This window comes from Sciurus carolinensis, chromosome 1 (assembly GCF_902686445.1).
Source record: "Sciurus carolinensis chromosome 1, mSciCar1.2, whole genome shotgun sequence".
NCBI classification, from domain to species: domain Eukaryota; kingdom Metazoa; phylum Chordata; class Mammalia; order Rodentia; family Sciuridae; genus Sciurus; species Sciurus carolinensis.
Window position 1 is genome coordinate 940788 of NC_062213.1, and position 23282 is coordinate 964069.

General features: G+C 55.8%; 2 protein-coding genes across 9 annotated transcripts in view; one reads left to right on the forward strand and one right to left on the reverse strand.

The window, feature by feature from the left end:
- Hsf1 (heat shock transcription factor 1) overlaps positions 1-5228 on the reverse strand; it is a 27960-nt gene extending 22732 nt beyond the window's left edge. For 3 of the 8 annotated variants that reach the window (XM_047544083.1, XM_047544066.1, XM_047544026.1), the window contains exon 1: positions 4928-5227. In XM_047544083.1, coding sequence (XP_047400039.1) covers positions 4928-5044 — 117 coding nt within the window. In that variant the 5' untranslated portion in view covers positions 5045-5227. Of the gene's footprint in view, positions 1-4927 lie in introns of all 8 variants that reach the window. The other 5 variants (XM_047544090.1, XM_047544056.1, XM_047544035.1 and 2 more) reach the window with 3 other exon arrangements.
- The window catches only part of Bop1 (BOP1 ribosomal biogenesis factor), a 24744-nt gene continuing 6413 nt past the window's right edge, over positions 4952-23282 (forward strand). The window contains exons 1-3 of the mRNA XM_047544011.1: positions 4952-5529; positions 6501-6698; positions 15619-15699. Of these exons, the coding sequence (XP_047399967.1) occupies positions 5425-5529; positions 6501-6698; positions 15619-15699 (384 nt within the window). The 5' untranslated portion in view covers positions 4952-5424. The remainder of the gene's footprint in view (positions 5530-6500; positions 6699-15618; positions 15700-23282) is intronic.

Here is a 23282-nt window from a genome sequence, read left to right on the forward strand (position 1 = left end):
TGCCCCACAAGTTCTAGCAGCCTCAGCTTCCCCTAGTCTGGGATGTTAGCTCTCCCTTTTTGTACCTAGGTCTGAAATCATCCCCACAGAACATCCAGGCAATTGTGTATTACCTCAGTCCTTATCTGTCCTCTAACGCTTGAACACTGTCCAAAGTGAACAAGTCTGAACCTATTCAATTTCAGAGGGTCTGCTGAATGAGGAGCAGAAAACTCAGTGTTTCATCTCTCTGTCTCAGTGGTTCAAAGGCTCTCCTTTGCTGACCACAGGTAATTCTGGAAGGTCATAGTTTATACTTGAAAATAATGAAAACTGGAATTATGGAGGACCAGGGAAAACTGGCTGCCTAGTTATTGGCTGTTGAGTAATGCTCCTGTAGTCTGAAACACGGTAGTCAATAAACATGAGTCTTACTGTGAACTATACCCAGATATGTTCTACCACCAAGCTACACATCCAGTCTTTTTAAAATTTAAGACAGAGTCTTGCGCCCAGGATGGTCTCAAACTGGAGATCCTTCTGCCTCAGCCTTCCAAGTCCTCAGTCACCATGCCTGGCTATGGCTTTGTTTTCTTTCTTTTCCTTTTTTTTGGTACCAGGGATTGAACCCAGGGGCCCTGAACCACTGAGTCACATCCCCAGTACCCCCCTACCCCTTTCATATTTTATTTAGAGACAGGGTCTTGCTGAGTTGCTCAGGGCTTAGCTAAGTTGCTGAGGCTGGCTTTGAACTCTTGATATTCCTGCCTCAGCCCTCTGGGGTGCTTGGATTATAGGCGTGTGTCACCACACTGAGTCTGTGGCTTTATTTTCTATAGCACTGTTGACAACTTGAAATATATACAAAATTCTCCATGTAAATGCTTTGTATGGAGATCTGTGACTTTGCATATCTTCTCAAAGGACTCTGTGGTACCAAAAGGCTAACAGTCATAAATTTTATAATGTGGCTTATCTGTTCTCTTCATGTAACTGCCCAGTCACAAGCCCTTCCTATTTTAGCCTCCCTGCACATCCACAGATGGGGCTTGAAATGTACTCTGGTTTCCTGGCCTCAGCTAACTGACCTCTCTCTGGGTCCCAGGAACTGGGACTAGAGAAGCAGGAAGTCTAGGTACTTGGTTGCATAGGAAGCCATGCTGGCCTGGCCTTGTGGCCATGAGGACATGGACTGAAGAAATCCATTCTAGAGAGTGAGATTGATGGGAGGGTTCAAGTAGGTACAGAGGAGCAGCCCATTTCTGGGCCTCCTTCCCCAGTCCTAGTCTTGCCATTCTCTGAGGGTCAATTTGTACTTTTCCCAGGGGTGCTTTTCTTGCTTCTGCTCATGCGTGTAAGTCAGGCACCATGACCAGCATACTCCTCCACATCCCAAGAGCACTGAACACATGGAGGCTGCTCAACTCTGTTCACTGTAGGTTCAGCCAAGTTGGAAGGGGGATATTGGCAGAAGCTACCAGTGCTGCCAGGCACAAAGAAACACTTGAGTGCTGAGCTCCTCACATTTTACAAAGGACAACCTCTTGCTCCTGCCAGACCTTGGTTCTGCTAGGCTCTAGTTTTCCCTTCCCATAGGCTAACTCCTCTGAAAACAAGCAACTCCCAGGTGCATGTTGCTCTTCCTGGTCCCTTGATAAAGGGTTGTGAGCCAACACTAGTTCTGTGGTGTCAGATGGGCCCATGTTGCTGTGGGCATCTGCTTTCCTCCAAGGTTACCAAAACCCAGGCCTGCAAAGACCTCTGTGCCCTGGGCTCCACCTCTATATCCTCCAACTCCCTCAACTCCTCAAGGTAGGAAGAAACAAACAAAGGCTGAAGCATAGAGCTTGTCAGTTTGGTCTCATTTTTCTTTGTGTGAAAGGTGGACCCTCATTTAAAAATCTAAAATATGACTATGAATCAGCAGCCTTGGTCACTGTAAAGGTGGCTGGGAACTCACTAAGAAAGAAGGTAGGCAGGGGTCTCCTGCTGCCCTCTGTTTCCAACAGCTGGGTGACTCTGGACTTATGTTTACCATTTTCTAGCTCTTAATTTGGTAAGATTCTTGATGTCTTTAAGCCTGAGTTTTCTATATATAAAATGGAACTTATGTCACCCACTTGAATGATTGTGGGTAGAAGCAAATGAATAGGCAAGAAGCATAACCTTGTCTGTAACACAGAGACACCAAACATGCTGTGCACCATTCAATGGTCAATAACCCAGCAGCACGCATCACAGCCTGCTTGAGGTGTGTGGTTTCCAGCACTTTGGGCCCACTGCCACATCTCCAAGGGTGGGGCCAGTGGGCCTGTCAGTTCTTGTCGGCTGTCTAAGAATGAGCTCACCTGGCTGAGAAAGCGCAAAGAGTAGGGGTAGCTTAGCTTGTCCTGGGAATTCTGGGCACAACTCGTGGCTGACAGCTCATCTCCTTTCAATCATATAACATGTTTACTTTTTAAGAACTAAAAGAAAAACTTAAATAAAAATAGAAATTAACTGTAATCTCACTAGCCAGAGATAACCAAGATTACTGTTCTTTTATCCTTCTAAAAAAGATGGAGTGATATTATACAAAATCAGGATTACACTGAACCTGGGTATGAACCTTCATTTTTCACTTAGGCCTGGACATTTCTCACTGCTTTGAGGGGACCACAACTCTCTAGAGTTGTCCCGAATCCTGCAAGGCCCTATCAAGAGCCTACTTGGAGGACAGAGGAACACAAGAAGGTAGGGAGGCCTCATGCTTTGTTTATGGAGCTACCTATTTACACAGGTAGCCCTGATCTTTGTACCTTTGGGTACTGGATCCGGGGGCACCTTTGGGACAAATGTTGAGAAGCTGGCTAAGGGAGGACTACCCATGTCTACACTCATACATTCTTGTGGATCCTACTTGGATTCTAACCTATGGTCACCAAATTTCCTCCACAGGGCAGATAGAACTGCACTGTCCCCCAGGACCTGCCTGGGGAAGGTATCTGTAACTAAATAAGGACTGGATGTGGGAATGAACACGAGGATACATAGTGCCATAGCCCCCACTGCAGAGTTTCCAGGTCCTGAACTATTCTGTCCCTCAGTGGCCTATCCAGGCTCAGTACAGGGCTTCTGGGACTGGAAGTTCTTCTCCATATATTCAGCCAACATTCTCCCTCCAAATGGGATGGTACTTTTGGACAGAATAGGGAGAAGACTTCCAGCACCAAGGAGAAAATAACCGAGTGGGAGCCTCAAAGCCTTCTGAGGTCTCTGAGGGCCGAGTCAAGGGCAGTGAGCCTATAGGAGGGTCCATGCTGGGACTCTGCTGACAGAGGCCACTGGGCCAGTGTGGGTGCCCTCAAGGTCATGGGAACAGAGACATCATCTTCCTTTTCTGGGTCAGTCAGCTCCAAGAAGCTCTGCAGTCCCTCCCTGCTCATGCTGACAAGGGCTTCCTTCCATTTCTAAGCCAGAGTTTGGTTCCAGTACTCATGCTAGCACCCACTGCTGTGTCCTGCATTAACCATAGATCAGGAAGAACCAAAGCTTGAGTTCCATCAACTCTCTATCCCTCCCCAGGGAAAATATGTCAACAGGTAGTGTGCTGCTGTGGGCGGGGGCTGGTCACAGGTCTGATCAGATCTGACTCCCAACTCAAAGGCCCTCCCCAGAACAACCCGCAGGTCCTGGAAGAATGTACACTGGAACTTTACCCATAGGTCTCTCAATCTAAAGGCAAAAACAGCCGGCAGATTACTAGGCAAGATGGACCTTCCTAGCAGGATAAGGCTCAGAATATTCCAGAGCATGTCTGATGCCGGCCCCCACCTGGGTGAGACCACTTCCTTTGAGCTAAGGGTAACAAGGTAGAAATGGAAAGAAGCTAAAGAGAGTCGGAAACGTGGTGCCATTTCCTGGGGTCAGGAGAGTTCAAAATCTAGAAGAGGTGTCTGGAAAACACACCTCCTTTTTTGGATCTGGGGAGCTGGGAAGGCCCACATAGAGGAGGTGCCATGGGGACAAACAGAGTTTCCACCAACAGTGAAGCTGCATGGTTTCTAGTCTTCTCTTTATTCCCACACACAGTTTTTTCTTTTGGCACTGGAATCGAACCTAGGGATACTCTACCACTAAACTTACTCCCCCAGCTCTTTTAAAAAAATATTTTTTTTTTGAGAGAGAGGGTTTTCTCTTGCTAATTTGCTTAGGGCCTTGCTAAATTCCTGAGGCTGGTCCTGAGGTTGCATTCTCCTGCCTCAGTCTCGGGTTGCTGGGATTATAGAAGTGCTACACTGTGCCAGGTATATTCCAAAATACTCTTTACAGAGGGCACACCTTCAGTAAACCCCCAACCCAGAGGCAGAGAACCGGACTTCCAGCTCGGGCTAGGTTCACGTCCAGGCTTCTTCTTCATTCCTGACGACGGAAGGGACGGGTGTGTGGAGGGGCGTGCTCTCGGCACCGGCAGAGAAGCCCCGAGTTCTGGCTTGCAGGAAGTCAAGCAGGTTTGGTGGCACCCGGCCCGTCACAGTTCCTCTAAAGGCTCCCTCTGGATCGCTGCGGCCTGTCCTCAGGCCACCATTTGCCAGCCCGAGGCTCTGACTCTCTCCCGGCGTGACCTCTGCAAGCTCGAGGTCTGCGGGCAACTCCAGAGGCCCGACGCCGCCCGGCTGCCAGGCGGCCTGGGACCGGCCGGCCCGTGCGCCTCGCTGCCCGCCCCTCCTCGCGCCACGCCGCGATCTTTCTCTGACGCGCGGGCTGGGCCCAGGCCGTCGGGCGCTGTCCCTCTGCGAGCCTCGCGCGGGAGGACCGGAAGCCGCGTCCGCCGCGTCCCAGGCAAACTGAGGCTCTGGGTCCGGCGGGCTCGGGCCGCGCGGCCCCGGGGTGCGAGAGGGCCGCGGCGGCCAGGTCCTCCGCGGCAGGGCCCCTTCCCGCGGCGCCCCGCTCCCGCACCCGTCCCTACCGGGCTCCAGCAGATGAGTGCGTCGGTGTCCGGGTCGCTCACGAGGGTCCAGAGCTTGGTCAGGAAGGCCGGGACGTTGCTGGGCCCCGCCGCGCCGGGGCCCATGGGCAGATCCATCTTGTGCGAGGCGGCGGAGGCAGAAGTGGCGGCCACGAAGAGGGGCCGAGGCAGCGTTAGCGCCGTCGCCGCGTCTGTCCCCCGGGCCGCACCGCCGCCCGCTGCGCACACACTATCCTGGAGCCTCGCATGGCCGCCGCCATCTTGTGACGGACGCGCTCCCGCAGGCGCCCCGCCCGCGCGCGCTCTCGCGCGCAGGCGCCACAACCCGCGCCGGCGCCGGACCGCCTCCGAGCAGTACGCCTCGCCGCGCGCCTGCGCAGGAAGGCCCCGCCCCCGAAAGTCGCCAATCAGAGCCGGTTGGGCGGGGCCGACTGCGCCTCACGCGGCGCGCTCGCTGCCGGAAGCGGCCGTCCGTCGGGAGCCGGGAGCCACTCGCCATGGATGCGGAGAGGGGTGCCGGGCGCGAGGCGCTAAGAGTACAGCCCGGAAAGCGGCGTCCGGAGCCGGAGCCAGAGCGCCAACTGGAACCGGAACCGGAGAAGGTGATTGCTGAGCGACAAGGCGCGTGTCGTGAGGGCCCGGGATGCACGTGGCGGCCGGCGGGGCGGGGGAGGCCGGCGGCGCTGGGGAGTGCGGGCCGCCTGTCACCCGGAGCGCAGCACCGAGTGTCCTGAGGGTCGCTTTGAGGCTCGCGGAGCACATCCAGAGCCGAGGGGCGCAGGAGCCCGGGCAACTCTGTGGCGGAGGAGCTGTGTCAGGCTGGAGACTGGCAGGGGAGCGGGAGCCTCTTCCAACGACCTCCGAACCCTTGAACTGCGTCCCATCATGGGGAGGGCTTGAGCTTGCACCCTTATAACCGCTCGCCTCTTACACATTAAGTAATTGTGGTACTGTCCAATGTGTGAGGAATATTTCGAAATTAAAAGTGGACGTGACAGTATGGAAGTCAGCAGAGAATCCAATGCCCATTTGTCACGATCTACCTTTCCCAGGGGCAGGGTTGTGGAGCGTCACCAAATTTGGTGAAGGCATGCACAGCCGAGCCTCTCAGACCACTTTGCCTTGCTGCATCCTTTAAGCTGTTCCTTTGTTCTGTGAAATGTACTGAAACTGCTTCCCATGGTCAACTGAGCTAGCAGTCTGGATACCAGGTGCCGAAGATTCAGTGAGCCCTAGCCCTTTGCCACATTTCACTTGCTGTTTTAATGTGTAGCAGCTGGAGTAATGGTGATACCCTCATCAGTGAGTGTGTGAGGTCTCTGCTATGAAAACTCAGTTATGTGTTGTCCTTGAAAAATTACTCCCTTGTGAAATACTATGAATTAAAATGTAGGTGGCAGTGCTGTCTGTGGAGGCAGGAGATGAGGGAGACCTAGGTTGGAGGGTGGTTTTGGTGGAGGTGGAGGTGGGGGCTGTTGTGCAGTGCCAGGTCAATTGCCCCTGTGGGGTCTGCACAGTCTCTCCGGGGTGAGCCTGTGGGGTTAGCAATCACCACTTCTCTGCTTCCTTGCAGCCCTCCCTTCTCTGCAACCCTGCTTCCAACCACAATGATGACAGTGATTCTGGCCTTTCTGACAGCAAGGAGAGTGTATTCTCAGGTCTGGAAGATTCTGGCAGTGACAGTAGTGAGGACACTGAGGATAAAGAAGATGGAAGCAACTGTGACAAAGATGACGGTAGCACAGAGGAGACCTCTAAGGAGCAGGCACAGGTGGGTGAGCGAGGAATCCCTGTGCGCTCCCCAGTGTGGATGAGGGTGGCCGAGAAGAGGACGCACTTGCTGGACCATGGATCCCCTGAGGGGTGTACCGCGCTGTCTTCTCCAGGCCAACCCAAGCCTTATCTCTTCTTATTGTATCTGGGGCCATATTTGGGCTCCAGGGCACCCAGATGTGTGTGCCATTCCTGAGAACTCTGAAAATTACATGCCTGGGTCTTCTCCCCTCAGACGATTTTCAGGCCACCTCTCTATAGGACACTGCCTTTCACCCTTGCTGTAGGCTAGGCCTTCTGGTAGAGCCCAAGATGGGGATTTCACTGCCCGGGGTATTGGCAGAGCGTGGTTGTAAGGGAACATTCTGAGCAGTGTGGTTAGGGTTGCTAGAGTCCAGCCCAGTCATCCTACATGGGTTACATTGGTATTGGGGAATATTGCACCCCACTCTTGTCTTATGTGAGAACAGGGTTAATTCAACTAAAATGCCACAATCGTTACTTAAAGCATCCTGGAAACTAAGGTGTAATCATTTGTATTTGAATGGGCATGATATTCTGAAGTCATAACTTTGGCTAGTAAATTTTATAGCCATGAAGGGAAGCCATAAAGCCATAGTTTACTTGTGTTGATTATATTAGGTTGGTGTATTTACTAGGAAGGAACGAGTTAAAGCCAGATTTAAGCCTTTCACTCATTCAAACTGTAATTATAACTCTGATATGCACAGAGAGAAAATGATGTGTTCACTGTGCTGACCTTGGTTTATAAGGTTCTTTCAGTTTTTTTATTTTTGGTACAGGGATTGAACCCAGGAGCACTTTACCACTGTGCTCCCTGACCTCAGTGTCTCACTGAATTGCTGAGGCTGGCCTTGAACTTGTGTTTCTCTTGCCTCAGCCTCCCGAGTCACTGGGATTTACAGGTTTGTGTCACCTCACCCAGCCATTTTATTATTATTATTATTTTAGTTATCAGTGAACCTTTATTTTATTTATTTATATGTGGTGCTGAGAATCGAATCCAGTGTCTCACACATGCTAGGCAAGCGCTCTACCACTGAGCTACAACCCCAGCCCCTCACTAAGCCATTTTTAAGTTTTTTTCCCCCCCTTTTTGGTATTAAGGATTGAACTCAGGGACACTTTACCACTGAGCTACATCCCCAGCCCTTTTTATTTTTTATTTTGAAATAGGGTCTCACTAACTGCTGAGACTGACTTCGAACTTGAGATCTTCCTCTCTTTGCTTCCCAAGTCTCTGGGATTACAGGTGTACCTTTTTTAAGTTGTAAAAATAGACCTTTCTTGAAAAAGATTTGGATATTATATCAGTACTATCTGGTGAAGTGTGAAGGTTCTCATTCAGTGCCCTTGTATTGATAATTGGCTAACAGTTCATGTATATCTTTCTGGGCTTTTTCCACCCATTTTAAAATTAAGAACCCACACATTGAAATATTTAAAGTGTAACTTTTGTTAAAGTCCTTGAAATGACCTGTACAAGTGTTTTGAAGGTACAGGAGGGTGTCTGGTGGAGTCAAACCGCAAGGTACTGCTTTCATCAGGCTTTGGTACATCCCTGGGCATCTCTGATTCTTGGAGCTCTGGGTCTGACCTCGAAGCAGTGCTTTTCCTGCCTGAGCTCTCTGCTCAGATTCCTGTGTCTGGAGGTAACTGGACATCTGCCTCATCCTGTGGCAGTACCACCTATCTCCAAGGGTGGTTCTGTCCTTCTGCCTCAGGGGCGCTGTTTCAGCTGCAGGCTGCTTCACTGCACTTGAGTTGCCAGGCTCAGACCAGGTGGGGTTGAAGGAAGGGGCAGTCCTCAGATCTGCGCCACCCTACTCTGCCTAGCTATGGGACCTGCCCAGCTGGGTGCTCTTGTTTCCAGTGTTTTTCCTATCTTGTATCTTTTTTGTGTCCTGATTGGGGACTGTAAGTAGGCCCTATTAGAGTGTTTTCAGTGCTGAAATGTGATCCTTGTTATTAGATTTGAATTCTTTCTGGCTAGGGGAATGAATCGAAGAGGTGGGGGTGCTGTCTAGTCTTCAGTGGGAATCCCTCTCATTTCCCTCTTTTTCCTCCATTCCACAAAAACCGTTGTACACATTAACCTGGCCAAGCTGTCCCTCACCTCCTTGTCCCCCTGTCCTTTTCCGTGAGTCCTTTTCTCTTGCCAGCCCTGTAGGTAGAGACCCAGTCAGTACTGCCATTTGAATGTTCTCAGCTTCCCATGAGCTCAGCTTCCCTAGGTACCCCACGTTCTGCATGGCAGCCTGCCACGCTCTTCACTGGTGTCTGAGTCTCCGCCATCTGCCACCCCTAAGGATACTAGACCTGCAGCCTTCCTACCATTTGGGTGGTGTTCCACTGAGTCAGGTCCCTTTTGGGAGGTCTGCCAGCCTGCTTTCACCTACCACGGTGGCAGCTTGTCACTTATCATACCATCTGCCCCAGGTGTTCCCCACTGCATGTGTGTCCTCAGCCTAAGAACCCCTCCATCAAGCAGCTTCTAGGATTCTTGTTTTCCCACACTGTTAATTGTGGGAATCTGCCAATAGTGACTCCTAGCCTCTCCCCTGCCTCTGCTAGATGTCCCAACTCTTTAATGGAAACTCAGGATCATGGGTGCCTGGTGTGATCTTGTGAATTGCCTCTGTCTCAGGTGAGGCTCTACAAGATAAGGAGAGCTCTCTATGATGGAGAAAATAGTCCTTTCTTCTTCTAGGCTTTCTCCTAAAACATAGTTTGATGCCCTGATCCCAGAAGCATCTCCTATCTCCTTACCTTAGTTGGATCCACTACTTGTTGGTCCAGCAGTCCATGTCCTTACATGTACCTGTGTGTGATATCAGGAAAGCTATACTCGGCCCTGTTGTCATTTTGGCCTGATATGCTGAACCAAGAGCCTTTGTTATCTGTGTTAGTTACCTGTCACTTATAGCAGGTTACCCCAAACTTCTGTGTCCCTCAGAAACAAGACTTTACTGCCTCCCTGTTATTGGGAATCTATTGCCATGGTGGCCTGGGGGTATAGTCAGGGTGCAGCAGGGTTGGGGTTGCCATGCCAAACCCCTCACCTGGCTGATACCAGGAGGACTAAGGTGAGGAGGATCCCAATGTTTCAGGGCTGATGGTTGGGTGGGAATGAGGGGTGGGGAATGGGCCTGCAAAGGTGGGGCAAGTGTGGTGTCTGCCCATCCCTGGAGGAGCTGGGTTTTCACGGGCCCAGCATGTTCAAGGTGGCCTACAGCACTTAGGTGGCAGCCTGCCTTCAGGCAGTGGGTATTGTTGTTTGGCTTTGTGTGTAGTTATGGGGTAAATAACTTGTTCCCTATCGAGTGGACAGGCAGCTTTGTTGTGCTCCTCATTTAATGATGTCAGCTTGCTCCCGTAGTCCCCAAGGCATGTGCAGAGATTGGCCCCTCTGCCTTCACCCTGAGCACCCACTCTGTATCCAGCCTCATTCATCTATGTCCCCTCATGACTGATGACCCTGCCCCTTTGTCCCTCTCCAGCCTGATGACCTGGTGCCTGTGTCCCAGTTCCCAGGGCACCCTCAGTCCCTGATTGTCTCAAGCCTGGTCCCCGTGCTGCCAGGCCTGGCTCCTCCACCCACTGGTGTTCCCCACTGCCACCCTGCCCAGCATGTTATCTCTGCCCGCTGCTAGCAGCTCAGGGAGAGGTTTTGCAGGGCTTTCTGGACTCATGGTTAAGAGGACTTACCTGTCACTATGCAATTGCTCTCTTTTCTTTTATTTTGGTGCTGGGTATTTAATCCCAGGGTCTCATACGTGCTAGGCAAGGGCACTGTCTCTGAGCTATACCTGACATGTGCCTTCTCATCATTCCTGATGTGGTTTGTGAGCTTATAGCCATTTCTTCCCCTTTGTGCCCAGCTGACCCATTATTTTCTGCTTATGCTTGGCTTTGGTTGTTTAGTAGCTTTTGTTTTTTTAGTGTGAGTATTTTGCTCTCTTTTGTTTTCTTCTTTCTTTGTGCCATAGTCCCAGTTCCACCCATTCACCTTGCTTGCCATATTCCAGAATGTAAGGAATGGCCTAATACTGGTCCTGGTATGTAAGAAGCATCTCCTTGTTAATTTGAGAAGAGTTTCGTCTGTGCCTGGACTCGATGCTACCTTGGGTAGGAGGGGTGATTGGGATCTCAGCATCACACTAGGGGTGGTAACTGCCAGGAGGTGATGCAGAGGCCATGTGAATCTTGTACTGGCTCAGGTGTCACTGTGGGCTCTGGTGTGCATGTGTTGGAACCCTCTGGTAGAGTATGGTATGGGGCTGCAGCTCCCCAGGGCTGGGACCAGGGCACCTAGGGCTTTCCCCAGCTAGTTGGTGGAGTGCACCTCAGGCAGGAAGTGCCTGGGTATATGCCAGAGCTAAGTGCGGGGCTCAGTGTTCAGACTGGAGGGGATGCTCCTGTCTCTGTCCCTGCTCTCTTCCTTGCTTCTCTCACCACTGAGCGCCTCAGACTGTTCCTTCACCCACCCAGTGCTTAGCGTCAGGGCCTCTCTGGTTCTGGAGCTCATCAGGGGTGAGGAGTCACAGGTTCTGGTACATTTCACCTTAGGACGAGGGTTACTCAGATCCTGCCTACTGTATTCTGGGGTTTAGTGATGATGGAGTCCCAGGTGTGAACGGGGGTTCTTCACTGATATCGGGGCTGCCCCTGAATGACTGGTGCACACTGGGCTTCTCTGTCTGTCTGTCCCTCTCTCTCAGAGGAATCACTCTTCCCAGGGTGGTTCTGAGGTGAGTGGTCCCGCACACTAGGCAGAGGTACAGGGCTTTTATGTCTTGTGCCCAGGTCATACACTGTCAGTTTGGGCTGCCTCCCGTGGGTGTGTAAAGGAGCCACAGGCCCCTCCAGATTTAGGCAAGGGGATATTGACTTAACCTCTTGATGAGAGGAAAATAAAGGTTTGCAGTTCTGTTTTCAAATGGCCGCAGGAGCTGGACACGGTGGCACATACCTGTAGTACCAGCAACTTGGGAGGCTGAGGCAGGAGGATTGCAAGTTCAAGGCCGGCCTCAGCAACTTAGCAAGAACTGGTCTCGAAATAAAAAATAAGAAAGGATGGGGATGTGTCTTAGTGGCAGGGTGTTTGCCTACCTGTGTGAGAACCTGGATTTAGTCACCAGAACCACAAAAAATAAGTAAAATGTCCACAACCACATTCCCAAGTACACTCCTCTCTCAGACTCACCAGAACCTCACGACACAGTTGTGTTGACTCTGAGCCAACCCCAGGGTCTCATCTAAATCAGACCTGGTGTGAGTAGGGGTTCATCTCTCTCTTCAGGTCTTGGGGGCAAGAGTGCAGGGCAGCCACTGTCCCTGGTGTTTGTGAGATATGCATGGCCTGCTGTGGTTCAGGGCAACGAGCCTACTGATTTTAGGCTCCTTCTGAGTCACTTTCCTTTTCCCTGAGAAACAAAGGTGTTTTCCATCCCATGTATTTCTGGTCTTTTAGTCTCCACTGAGGAATTCCCTTTTAGTGAGACCGTTTCACCCTGTTGCCTGGTCTGGCCTTGTACTTGGGGTCCTCTGGGCTCAGTCTCCCAAAAAGCTGGGTTTTCAGGCATGTGCCTCCATACCTTGTTCTGACATATTTTCTTTAAAACCATACTGGTTAGAAGGTACCAGTTTCTCCATCTTTCCCACTGGTTGGACCATGTGCGCAGACCTCTGATATTGACCCTTTTCATCTGTGTTCAGCCACTGAGGCTGAAGTGGTCAGTGCCCTGCAGGTATTGTGTTCTTTTTGTCTCTTTTGCACATAGGGTCTTTGTGTTAGCAGCAGCAGTCTAGATTTGAGCTCTGCCCCGAGATGTTGGGGACGTGCTGTGCCTCATGTTGACCTCAGTGTGCAGTGCCTTCTGGTGCCTCCCGAGATCTGGGTGCCACAGGGAAGGAGTGCTGAGCGCGAGGTCTGGCTTGGCTGTCCCAGGCCTCCCTCCCAGAAGACAGGGAGCTACTGACCTGCCTGGCTGCTGGAGGCACTGATGCTGGACAGAGGAAACTGCTGCCATTACAACAGGAAGCTTGTCCACCTGATGTCATTCCAGACTGTCATAGCCCACTCTAGTCCCTCTTTTTGGTCCTCATGGTGCATACTAGCCCTAAGGCCAGGCAGCCACCCAGATTTCAGAATGGGAACCACCTCTCATGGACTTTCCCAGGCACCTGCACTGCAGCTCCTTTGCCTGAGTTTGCTTCACTAGCTCCTTTGTGGAACGTCTTCCTGGCCTGCTGCCTTGTGCCTAGAGCAGCCTCCCTTGCGGTGGTGAGCACAACCTTCCATGTCCCTCTCTGGCACTTCCATGCTCCCTCCTGGGCTCCAACTGCTCTGCCTCCAGTTGCTGTTCTGCTGATGCCCCATGGCCCCTACGGGGGTGTGGCTCCCTGTCCACTGGTCAACCTGCTCTGCCTCTGTTCGAATTGTGCACACTGTGCTGCCCTCAAGGTCCTTGGGCTTTTCTGCCCCCTACACCCTGTCCCTCTGGCTGCTGGGCCTCTTATGAGGCTGGAATTACCAGTTGTAGTTTGAAGCTGTACACTGATCCATCTTCTAGGAGGGGCCTGTGTGGGATTACTGGCCTGAGATATCTGTCCCCTCATCTGGAGAACTTACCAGAGAATTCCGTGTTCCTTTATGCTTCCTCCTGTCACTCCCAACCGTCTGAGGCCCCTGAAATCAACCTTGCCGGTGGCTTCCTTCATGTGCAGCTCCAGGCAGGGATGACCCTGTCCTCAGGTGGGTACTTGTGGCCTGTGGTTAGCTAGCTGCATGGGTCTGTGAAGACCTCGGCTCCTGGCGTCTTCACCTGAGAGTGAGGGGAGCAGACATCTAGGCTGCTGAGGGTCCCCTGTTCCAGAGAAGACAGACTGCTGCAAGCAGGTCACACCTATATTCCATTTGTGTTTTGGATGTTTTAGTGATCTTTTTCTTAATTTTTAAGTTAAAAAGAAAAAAAAAAAGGTGTGCAATGCCCACCAACTGCAAAGCATCTGCCTCCAAAATTCGAATGGATGAGGCTTTCCTAGTCTGCTAGTTCCAGGGCTACCCCTGTTCAGGTGGCCCCCAGTGCCTCAGTAGGGAGCTGGGCCCGGGGCTGTCTTGCATGCCGATGCTGCCCTCTGGTGGAAATCATGTGCCCTTCAGCCATTGAGTTGAGCTGGGATGCTGCTCCTTGGAACCTGGAGTGCCCTGTAAGTACACATTTGTTGGAGAAACAAAGTTCTGCTATTGGGGCACCCCTCCTTTTGCCAAGGGCTTGCCAGTGTCAGGTTCTCCTGGTATACCTACACTGCCATGCTAGTGGCCTAGCTGTGCACAGCTTGACAACGGTGGCATACGGTGCTGGGTGATAAACCGGTGGTCTCCTACAGTACTTTGTGACAGAGGCCTGGGACACTGCCGCTGGGACTCATGGGGTGTGGTGTTTGGCAGGGTGCACTGGTCCCAGAGGGCCCCTGGGAGGAGATTTGAGATACCAGGGACCTGGCCTGAGGTCAGAGCTGCAGGTGCATGCAGCTGACTGAAGTTGGTGTCCTAACTACCCCCATCCAGGAATCTGATGGCCCTGAGGTGGCCTACCAGTTGCTGCTGGGGTGGATTTCTCCTCTGAATGTGTGGGCCCTGCTCCAAGCCAGTCTGTTAGGGGTGTGTGCTCTGTGCTGAGGTAGGAGCTTAGGACTCACCCACCCTATGCTCCGTGCCAGCCAGTGCTGACCCACTTTCAGCGGGCAGCAGGGAAGTTGGAGGTGGGGGAGATGTGAAAACTGAATCCTGCCTTGTTCCTGGCCTGGAAAAAAACTTAGTCTCCTATCCCTCTTTATATTGAGGGAAAAAACAGGCCAGGGAAGAGCCAGGCCTTTGGCTCCTGCCTGGGTAGGAGGGAGAGGGGCTCCGGGTGGGGGGCGCCCGCGCACAGGGGTTCCTGCTCTGAGCACTTTACTGCCCCCAGGGGTGAGAGGTGGGCCTGTTTTCCCCATTAGTCCTGGTTCCGCCAGTAAACCCGATCTGACTGGAGCCCTCGCCTCCCCAGTCAGGGGCGAATCTGTTTTCCAGGTTGGGGTGTGAATCCTCTGTGGCGCCCACTCTCTGACCCCATGGGATGGGGTCAGCCTAGGGTCTTGGACCTAGTGGGTGGGGAGGGTGCCTGGGGGGCCTACAACTGGCCCCTCTTGGGGTTCCAGGCATTCTGAGGATTTGGGGAACCTCTGTGGGCCCTTGGTACAACTGAATGTGGCTCTTAGCGGCTCCTGGCAGTGGCCAGACTGCCTAGGGGCAAGGGTCTCACCCTGAGGATTGGGCTGCCTGCGGCCCCCTTTGACAGGTTAAAGGCACGCACTATCTTGTGCCCCCTCTGTGCACTGCCCCCAGTGATGGCTTTGCCCTTAAGCAGTCTCCTCTGCTGGGTCTGGGCCCAGTAGATACCAGCATGGGGCAGTTGTGCCAGGGGCCCTGGAGCAGGTTTTGGTGTTACATAGCATGTGGGGTCAGGTGGGAGTGGGGCCTTGCTGCTGCTTCTCTGGGTGACTTTCTTCTTTCCTGGTCAGGCGTCTGGTATTAGCTCCTCTGTGGGCTCCAAGAGGGTGTAGACTGGTTCAGCCTTGAAAGAGGACCAGGGCAGGGCCCTGATGCCAAGGCATGGCTGCTCAGGCCCTGAGAGGCTCACTGGGAACTGGACAGCCTCTAGGCTGCACTGAGGTCAAGTGCCAGGTGGAGCTGCTCAGAGGCTGGGCACAGGGCTTCCTGTGGTTGATGTCCCAGGCCTTGGCATTGGGTACAGCTCTTCCCAGGTACCCTACCAGGTCAGAGAGACTGGGGCTGCCTGATGTCAGGACATCCTGTGCCTCCTGAAGTAACACTCTTCCCCCTCGCTCTGCAGGTGCAAGCTTCTCGCCCAGCAACAGAGATGGCGGGAGTGCCAAGCAGGGACGAGTATGCAGAAGACAGCTCTGATGAGGAGGTGGGCTTCAGGGTTACTTTCCTACCGTGCGGGGGGCCTTGTGCCATGGCCCCAGTGGGGCCAGAAGCTGCCCAGACTGGGTGCTAGGTTTTAGGCCAGGGTGACCCTGGAGGGCATTTCCACAGGAGGGCGGTGCTGCCTGGGACATGGGAATCCAGGGCCTTAGGAGGCTGCTGGGCCGAGTGGGCGGCCTGGTGTGGGCCTTACCCCCATCTGGAAGAGTGCTCTTGGGGTCCAAGACAGACGATTACAGTTTGCATTGCAGGGGTGGGGGAGGAAGGTTGGATGTGGCTCAGCAGCCCCAAGCCCTGCCCTGTGGACGGGCCCTGTGACTCCTGGCGTATGGATCTGCAGGGTGCTGGTGTTACCCCCACCCTGCAGCTCTGTTTCCTGAGGGCTGTGCTCATCTGCATGGTCATAGAGGGGCCAGGACATGGTCTGAGCAGACCCCGACTCCTGTGGTCACAGGCCTGGCAAGGCAGAGGGCAGTGGCTGGCTCTGGCCCTCCCCTTTTCTGTCCCTCAGGTGGTGGCTTTTGTGACTGGGCCACTGCCTTTGACCTCTGACTGAGTTCCAGGAGCACTTACGAGGGGCAGGGAAGGTTGCTTGTTCCTCTCACAGAATTTCCAGGGTAGAGGCAAAGTGTGGTGCTGACTGGGGTCCATTGGAGCTCTGGGGAGCACAAGCATGGAGAGGCTGCGGTGGGCTGTGTCCTAGAGACCGAGGCCAGGAGGGCCTGGAAGCTCTCAGCCCAGAGGTGGTGGGGCTGGCAGTCCGTCCCCTCCCCGGTGTGGCCTAGCCACAGGCAGGGCGGTGGCCCCAGTGTGGAGGGCCAGAGAGTGAGCCAGGAGCCTCCCCCATGCCCCGGGGGCTTTGGTGTGAGGCCTGCAGGGACAGGCCCTCCTCCTCAGGAACTCTTCCTGCCTGCCCGTTAGGAACTGTCCCCAGGGCCTGGGGGAGACACGCGCCCCCTCCCTGGCTGGGCTTCCTCCCCCATCCTTGTGCTCTCTTGGCAGTGTCTGCAGGAGCCTTGGCTGCCGGCCCAATCCCGTCTCTGCTGCGCGTTCAGAGAACAGAGACAAAACAAAATAAATTGGTTTCCTGGCCGGAGCAGCGGGTGCACTTGGAGAGGGGGGCCGCACAGCATAGCTCCCTGCCCGTCTCCCCTCCCCCCAGGGGGCTCTGGCTGTCGGCAGCCACATCCTGTCGGCTACTTTTTTATATTTGGTATTTTGAGAAATCAATGATGATTGTAAATGGAGTGCAAAGGCCAGGGGAGGGCCTTCCAGAACTGGGCAGGACCTTGACCAGCCTGCCTGCCTGCCTGCCTGCCCCCAGGGGGCGTGCCTTACCTGGCCTGTCCAGGACCACTGCAGAAGGGTTGGGCAGCCCCCGCTGTGCCTGGAGGAAGCCCTGGACTGCGGGGGCTGCTTCCTCCGGTGATGACTATCGCATGTGTCAGTGTGAGTGACAGCGCTGGAGCAGAGATGCCTGCCCACCTGAGCTTCTGCCAGCACAGCCGGCCTCCAGGAGCCGGGTCGGGGCAGACAGATGCACCAACTCTGTGTGAGGGCCAACCCCACCCCAGGGTTCATCTGGCCTCCTCACCCTCACCAGAGCAGAGCTCTGCATGTGGGCTGGGCACAGGCCTGGGAGAATGGGATGTGGCCGTCAGTGCCTGGCTGAGGGCCAGGCCAGGTGAGGAGAACTAGACCCGCCCGGGCTACCCACTGCAGTTCTGCACAAGAGTTCCGCGCTCTGGGAGGCCACCCTCTAGTTGGTTAGGACCTGTGAGGGCTGCAGCCTGCTGTTGAGGGTAGTGCTTGTGTGGACTTCCGGCCAGCGGCGCCCTTCTCCTGACAGTGCCCTTAGAGGGGGCTGGTGATAGCAGGACCCCAGGGCGTCCCCAGCCCCGCCCAGCCATGGGTGCCTGGCAGAACTGGCCAGGTGAGTGGTTCATATCAGCAGGCCTCTGGAGGGCTCTAAACAGCAGGGCAGAGAGGGTCCTGGTGAGGCGTGTCCTCCCAGGAGCAGAGACCTCAGCGGGAACCACGAGGGATGGCAGCCACATGGTGTGGGGGAGGCCTGTGTGACTGCTGCTGGGACCGGAGGTGCCACCTGGCCCTCCCTTCCCCACTTCTTCCCTTCCCATTCCCTGGGTCTGGCTTTGGGGCCATCTCCTACTGGCATCTGCCAGGCCCCGCTTTAGGAACACCCCCATCATACACTGACTGGGAATCAGACCCAGGGATGATCTGCTACTGGCTCCATCCCCTTAGTTGTTTTCTGTTTTATTTTGAGGCAGAGTCTTGATGAGTTATGGAGATGGACCTCCAACTTGCAACCCTCCTGCCTCAGCCTCCTGGGTTGCTGGACCACAGGCGTGGCCACTGCTGGCCTCACTGACTTGGTTACTCGTGGAGCAGATTCCTGGTTGTGTTCACTTGGCCTCTGGTTCCCTTCCCCCAGATTCACAGCCAGGCGGCCTGGAGTGTGGGCTGAGTGCAGAGGGGGTGGAGTCCCCTGGACGAGTTGTTGGGCCTGGCGGGGGTCCTGGACACCATGGAGTGGGGGAGCCCCTGAGGAGCTGCTGCACTGCGGCTGCCCCACCCCCGCACGGCCACCTCACCCCCTCCCCACAGCACCCGGGTTTCCTAGACGTGATCTCATCCAGCGCCGGGACCCCTGGGAGGGGGGCTGGGGTAGAGTGCGGGTAGATGGACTGGCTTGGCCCTTTCTCTGTGTGTCAACAACTGGGAGAAACTGAGGCTGGGCCTTCTCAGGTGGAAGAGCCTCCTGCCCTCCTCTTTTCCCTGCCCAGCAGGCCTGTGGTCCTGCTTGTTTAGGAGGCCTGGCCAGACTGAGGGGTTGGGGACCCTGAACTCTGGCTGGGAGGAGCTGTACCTCTCGATAGTTTACCCTTGCCTTCCCTGTGGGCACCGGGCCTGGGACCATCCCCCAGAGCCCCTGGTGGAGCCTGGGGTTAGGGGCTGGGCTGCAGCCCTGCCTGGCTCCCCAGCACCCCTAGCTGTGCCTGGGCTGTAACTTGGGATCCCACAGGGACGCGGCCCGGCATGTCTGCATCCAGAACCCGCGATCCCCTCTGCTCTCTCGCCAAACGCCGTTAATGGCTTCTCCCAGCTACTGAACCGGCAGCTGCCTCCAGTGCTGGCGGCCTCCCGCTCCTCCGGGGCCGCCTCCGCCTGCCTGCGTCCTGGCCACCGCCCCACGTACTCTGGTGCTTGCTTGCGTTGCTGCTGGCAAGAAGAGACTGTCGGCTCAGGTTTCCAGTGAGTGAGCTAGTGAGTGGCCCTCGCTGCTCTGTTTGTGGAGGGCACCCAAGCCTGCAGATCACCCTGGTAGCTGTCCACCCAAGGCCAGCCTGTATGCTGCCTCTGAATAGGGTTGCTGGTGGGACTCAGACCAGCCCTTTGGGTCCAGCCTTGCCAGCCTACTGACTGCCAACCCAGGGATGCCACCAGTAGCCATAGGGCATGGGTGTGCATGTGTGTCTTTGACCAGAGAGACAGACTCCCAGCAACCTCTGTCAGCCACAGCCTGGTGGTTCCTAAGGGCCACCCTTTGTGTCCTAGTGCCTGGTTGACTGAGCACTGTCATTGGAGGGGTGCTCAGTGAGGAGTGGCAGACGGTGGAAGCCAGTTCCCCTTGGTACTGAGCACTCTACAGGGTCCTTGCGGTGACCATCAGGCAGAGTTGGCCTTCAGAACTGCACCCTCCCCCATGTTGGGGTTGGTGGGGTCAGCCCTGGCCTGCCACTGGACTCAGGCAGGGCCAGTTGCCTGACAGCAGGTCCCCATGGGGTGGGCTGGAGGTGTTGGCACGGACGGTGAGGAGGACATCTGGAGAGCAGGCCTGTGGGGTGGAGCGGGGGTGCTGGGGCACAGGGCAGCTGCAGAGGGTGGGCAGTTGGAGCTTTGTGTGTGGGTGGTGCTCCAGAGCTAGGGTCCTCCAGGTGAAATTCCAGAGGCCTGGAGCCAGGGCGCTGACTGAGTAGGTGTGAAGCCCCCTCCCAGCTTGAAGCAGCACTGTCTCTGAACATGGGGTTCAGGATAGGGCTTTGCCCTTCAGCTCATGAGACATAAAATGGCCTGAGCTCTTGTCCCCCACCCCAACATTCCTACAGAAACACCTTGAGAAGGGATGTATGGCACAGGAACACCCCTTGGACCTGCCTCGCTCCAGGAGAGGGCCAGGCAAACTGGGCCTGGGGCATCCTATAGGTGAGGGGTTCCTTCCCACTACCTATGCCCCCACACCCTGGCAGGAGTCTGGGTAGTGGGCCCACGTGCACCTGATGACTGAGGGATGGGCCAGCAGATGGTGGGAGGAAGAGGGAAGCCAGGGTGTCTGGGCACAGACTGTGGATCAGTCTGACTGAGGTGGGAGGGTGGCCCCTCCTGCTGGCTCCCGACCCCTGCTTGGTTCCTTGATGGGTTTGGACTGGGTCGGGAAGAGGTTGTCTTCCCTCTGGTCTGTCATGAAGGCCTCTTGGTATGGGCTCCAGGGCTCAGCATCCCTGCTGGAACCTTCCGTGGGGTCAGTGCTGCAGGTGAGCGAGCCCAGGGCAGCCTGCAGGCCCTGAGCACTTTGACAGAGATAAGACACCTCAGGAGGGGGAGGCAGCAGCCAAGAGGCACAGGAAGGCTGTGAGCTCCGAGGCAGGCGGGCTTTTTGTGGAGGGGGAGCTGAGTGAGCACTGAACACTACCCGCATTGTAATCGGAGAGGGGCCAGGGGAAGAGAGAGACTGAGCAAGGCGGCTGACCCCGAGCTCCCGGGGGACAGGTGGGAGAGGCGGAACGAGGAGAGAGTGAAGGATTCCAGAGGTGGGCCGGCTTCCTCTCTCGCAGACAGACACGGGAGGGAGGTGGGCAGCGGGCCAGCCCCGTACCTGCAGTTCCAATCTGCGGTCCTGACAGCTGCAGCCACTTTGGGGAGGGGGAGGGGATAGGGCTCATCGAGAGCGGAAAAGTCCCAGCCGACACATCAGCTAGTTGCTGCTGTGTCCGGTGCAGTCTGGGGGTGGGGGGACCCCTGCCCAGCCCCATTCCACAGGCCTGTATTTGGGGCTGTGTGGCCCTCGAGGAAAGCTCTGGGTTTGCATCTGTCTGTGCCTAGGCCAGCCCGGGCAGGGGTCTTGGAGTGTGGTGCCTGACCCAGAGGGGTCACATGTGTTTCCTGGCAGCCTGCAGGTGCTGAGCAGGGCGGGGTGGCTGGCCTGGGGCGCAGGCAGCCTGGTGATGAATCATGTGGTGCTGCCAGCGGCTAGTTCCCCAGGCTGGGGACGGGGAGCTGACAGCGAGGCTGGACCGAGCGTTTCCAGCTCAGCTTTGCTCACAGGGGCCTCCCTTCCTTGCCAGCTGCCTCTGTGGGGCACATGCAGAGGGAGCCCTGAGTCCTTGTCCTGCAGCTCCCCAGCTGGGTAGAGGGAGAGACCAGACTGGAAGGAAGCCAGGGTCCATGGTGGGCAGGGAGCACCTGCCATCCCTTGGCTGCTGGCTGAGCTGTGTGGATTTGCGTGGGGCCACGGGCTGGGGCGGCCCACGCCACCCCCAGTCTGGGTAGAATCTGGAGCGGTGGAGGGTGACGGAGTGTTCCTCCCAACCCTCCCTTTCTCCTGCTGGCTGTTGGGCCAGCCCCTCGGCTGCTGCTACCGGTGCAGCTGGGGGAGCAGCCGGGCCGGCTGCCCAGACCTGAGGCTGGCCAAGCTGCAGCCGCTGCCGGAGTCAGACCCTGTAGCAGAGGCCTTGGCCGGGCGCGTGCCGTACCCTGACCATCTGGGCCCCTGGGGATCCTTCCAGCCCAAGGCTTATTTCTGTCCCTGGTCCCTTCCACCTGGCCCTTAGCTCTTGTCTGGTGGCCTGGCCCTCCCTCAGCCTTGCTCAGACCGTGCCTGCACATCCCTGTCCTCTCGTGCTCTGCCAGTTCTTCCTAGCCATGTTCGGTCCTCCCCTCCTGTTATGGGCTCCAGACCATGTGCTGCCCACTGGGGCCAGCCATCAAGCCCCTATTGCTCCAGCCCCCGTCTGCCACATCGTCCCCAGTCATGCCTGCTGTGCAGGATGGCAGTCCCTGTTCTCCAGGGGTGTCCCTTCCCTGCTCTCCTTGGTGTGCTCTTTGGAAACTTCCTCAGTGCTCTTTGCAGTGTGTCCTCTGGTTTGTTCCTGAACTGTCTGGGCCACTCTGACCACTGAGATAGCTGTTTGCACCCCTGCCTGGGCCCAGAGCTCTGTGTGAGGGTAGGTAATCCACAGTGCTCACAGGACCTGCAGTGGGAACTGGCACCTCTTGCCAGGTCATGCCCTGGGCTCTGCCCATCCTTATATAGTGGCCTTGTTGCCTGGGAGGGAGGCTGGGCAGGGTGCTGCATGGAGATCACATGGGAGGAAAGAACCTCCGTCAGCCCCCAGCTGCACCCCTGGTCCCCCTGGGCCTGGCTTCCCTGGGCAGGCAGGGGCTTCTGCAGCAAATGTGCCCTCTCCTCCCCCTCTGGCCAGCTGTGGGCTCCTGCAGGATTAAGGGGAGGAAATTTGGGGTTGGGTTTCTCTCTGAATGAAACCTGCCGCTGAGACTTTTTATCCTGTTATATTTCTATCACATAGGACACAGCCCACCCCCCAGCCTTAATGGCTCTGGCTTTGAGAATTTCCTCCAAAATTACACCACTGCTTCCTGCTCCATGTTCCCTGGAGCCTGTCATACAGAGGAGGGGCAGCTCTGGCCCTGCCCTGTGATGGTGCCCAGGGCTTCAGTGCCTGTGCTGCAGGCCAGGAGGGCGAGGGTCTACAGAGGGGGCATGGGCCACCAACCTCTTGCACCTGGCAGCCTTGGCCATTTCCACCTTCCACCCAGCCAGAAGACAGACTGCTGGCTGTCTGGATTAGTGGGGAAGGTGGTCTGCATGGAACTACCTGGCTTTTCTTTCTACTGTGCCCACAGAGCTCTGCCACTAAACTAATTGTCCCCTGTAGGACTGTAACAGTTGACCAACTGTGCAGGAGCCTGGTGGGGCGCAAAGTGACCCTTTTGGAAGCCAGCAGGGTCTTTCAGGAAGTTGGGTGGGACAGAGTGGTGGACAGCCAGGAGTCCTCCTTCCAGTATGCTGCTCAGGACAGGGCAACTTGTGGCCTAATGACCCCTTGCAGAGGCAGGGGAGCAGGGTGGCCCTGGTAGGCTGTGGGTCCACAGCTGAGGCCCAGGTGGGTACCAGTGGGGCACTTAGGTGGCTGCCACCTGGCTGACCTGCTGTCAGGTCAACCCCATGTCCACTCTGAGGAGCACTGTTTGACTGAGCTGCCTGTCCACAAGCCAGCCTCAAGGCCTGGCACTGTGCACGACCAGCTCTACCCTCCTTACTGTCCAGGGACCTTGGTGGGGCGAGACTGCTCTGCTGCCTGCTGTCACCCCTCGCCATGTGCCTCTCCTCCCTCTCCCCTTACCTCCCCTCAGCCCCACCCCACAGGTTCCCAGTGGGAGACTCTCGTCGGGTGACAGGCTGCCTCTCTGAGACTGCCTCAGTCTAGTCCAACAGGCAGGGGCTTCTCAGAGAACTGGGGCGCCCCA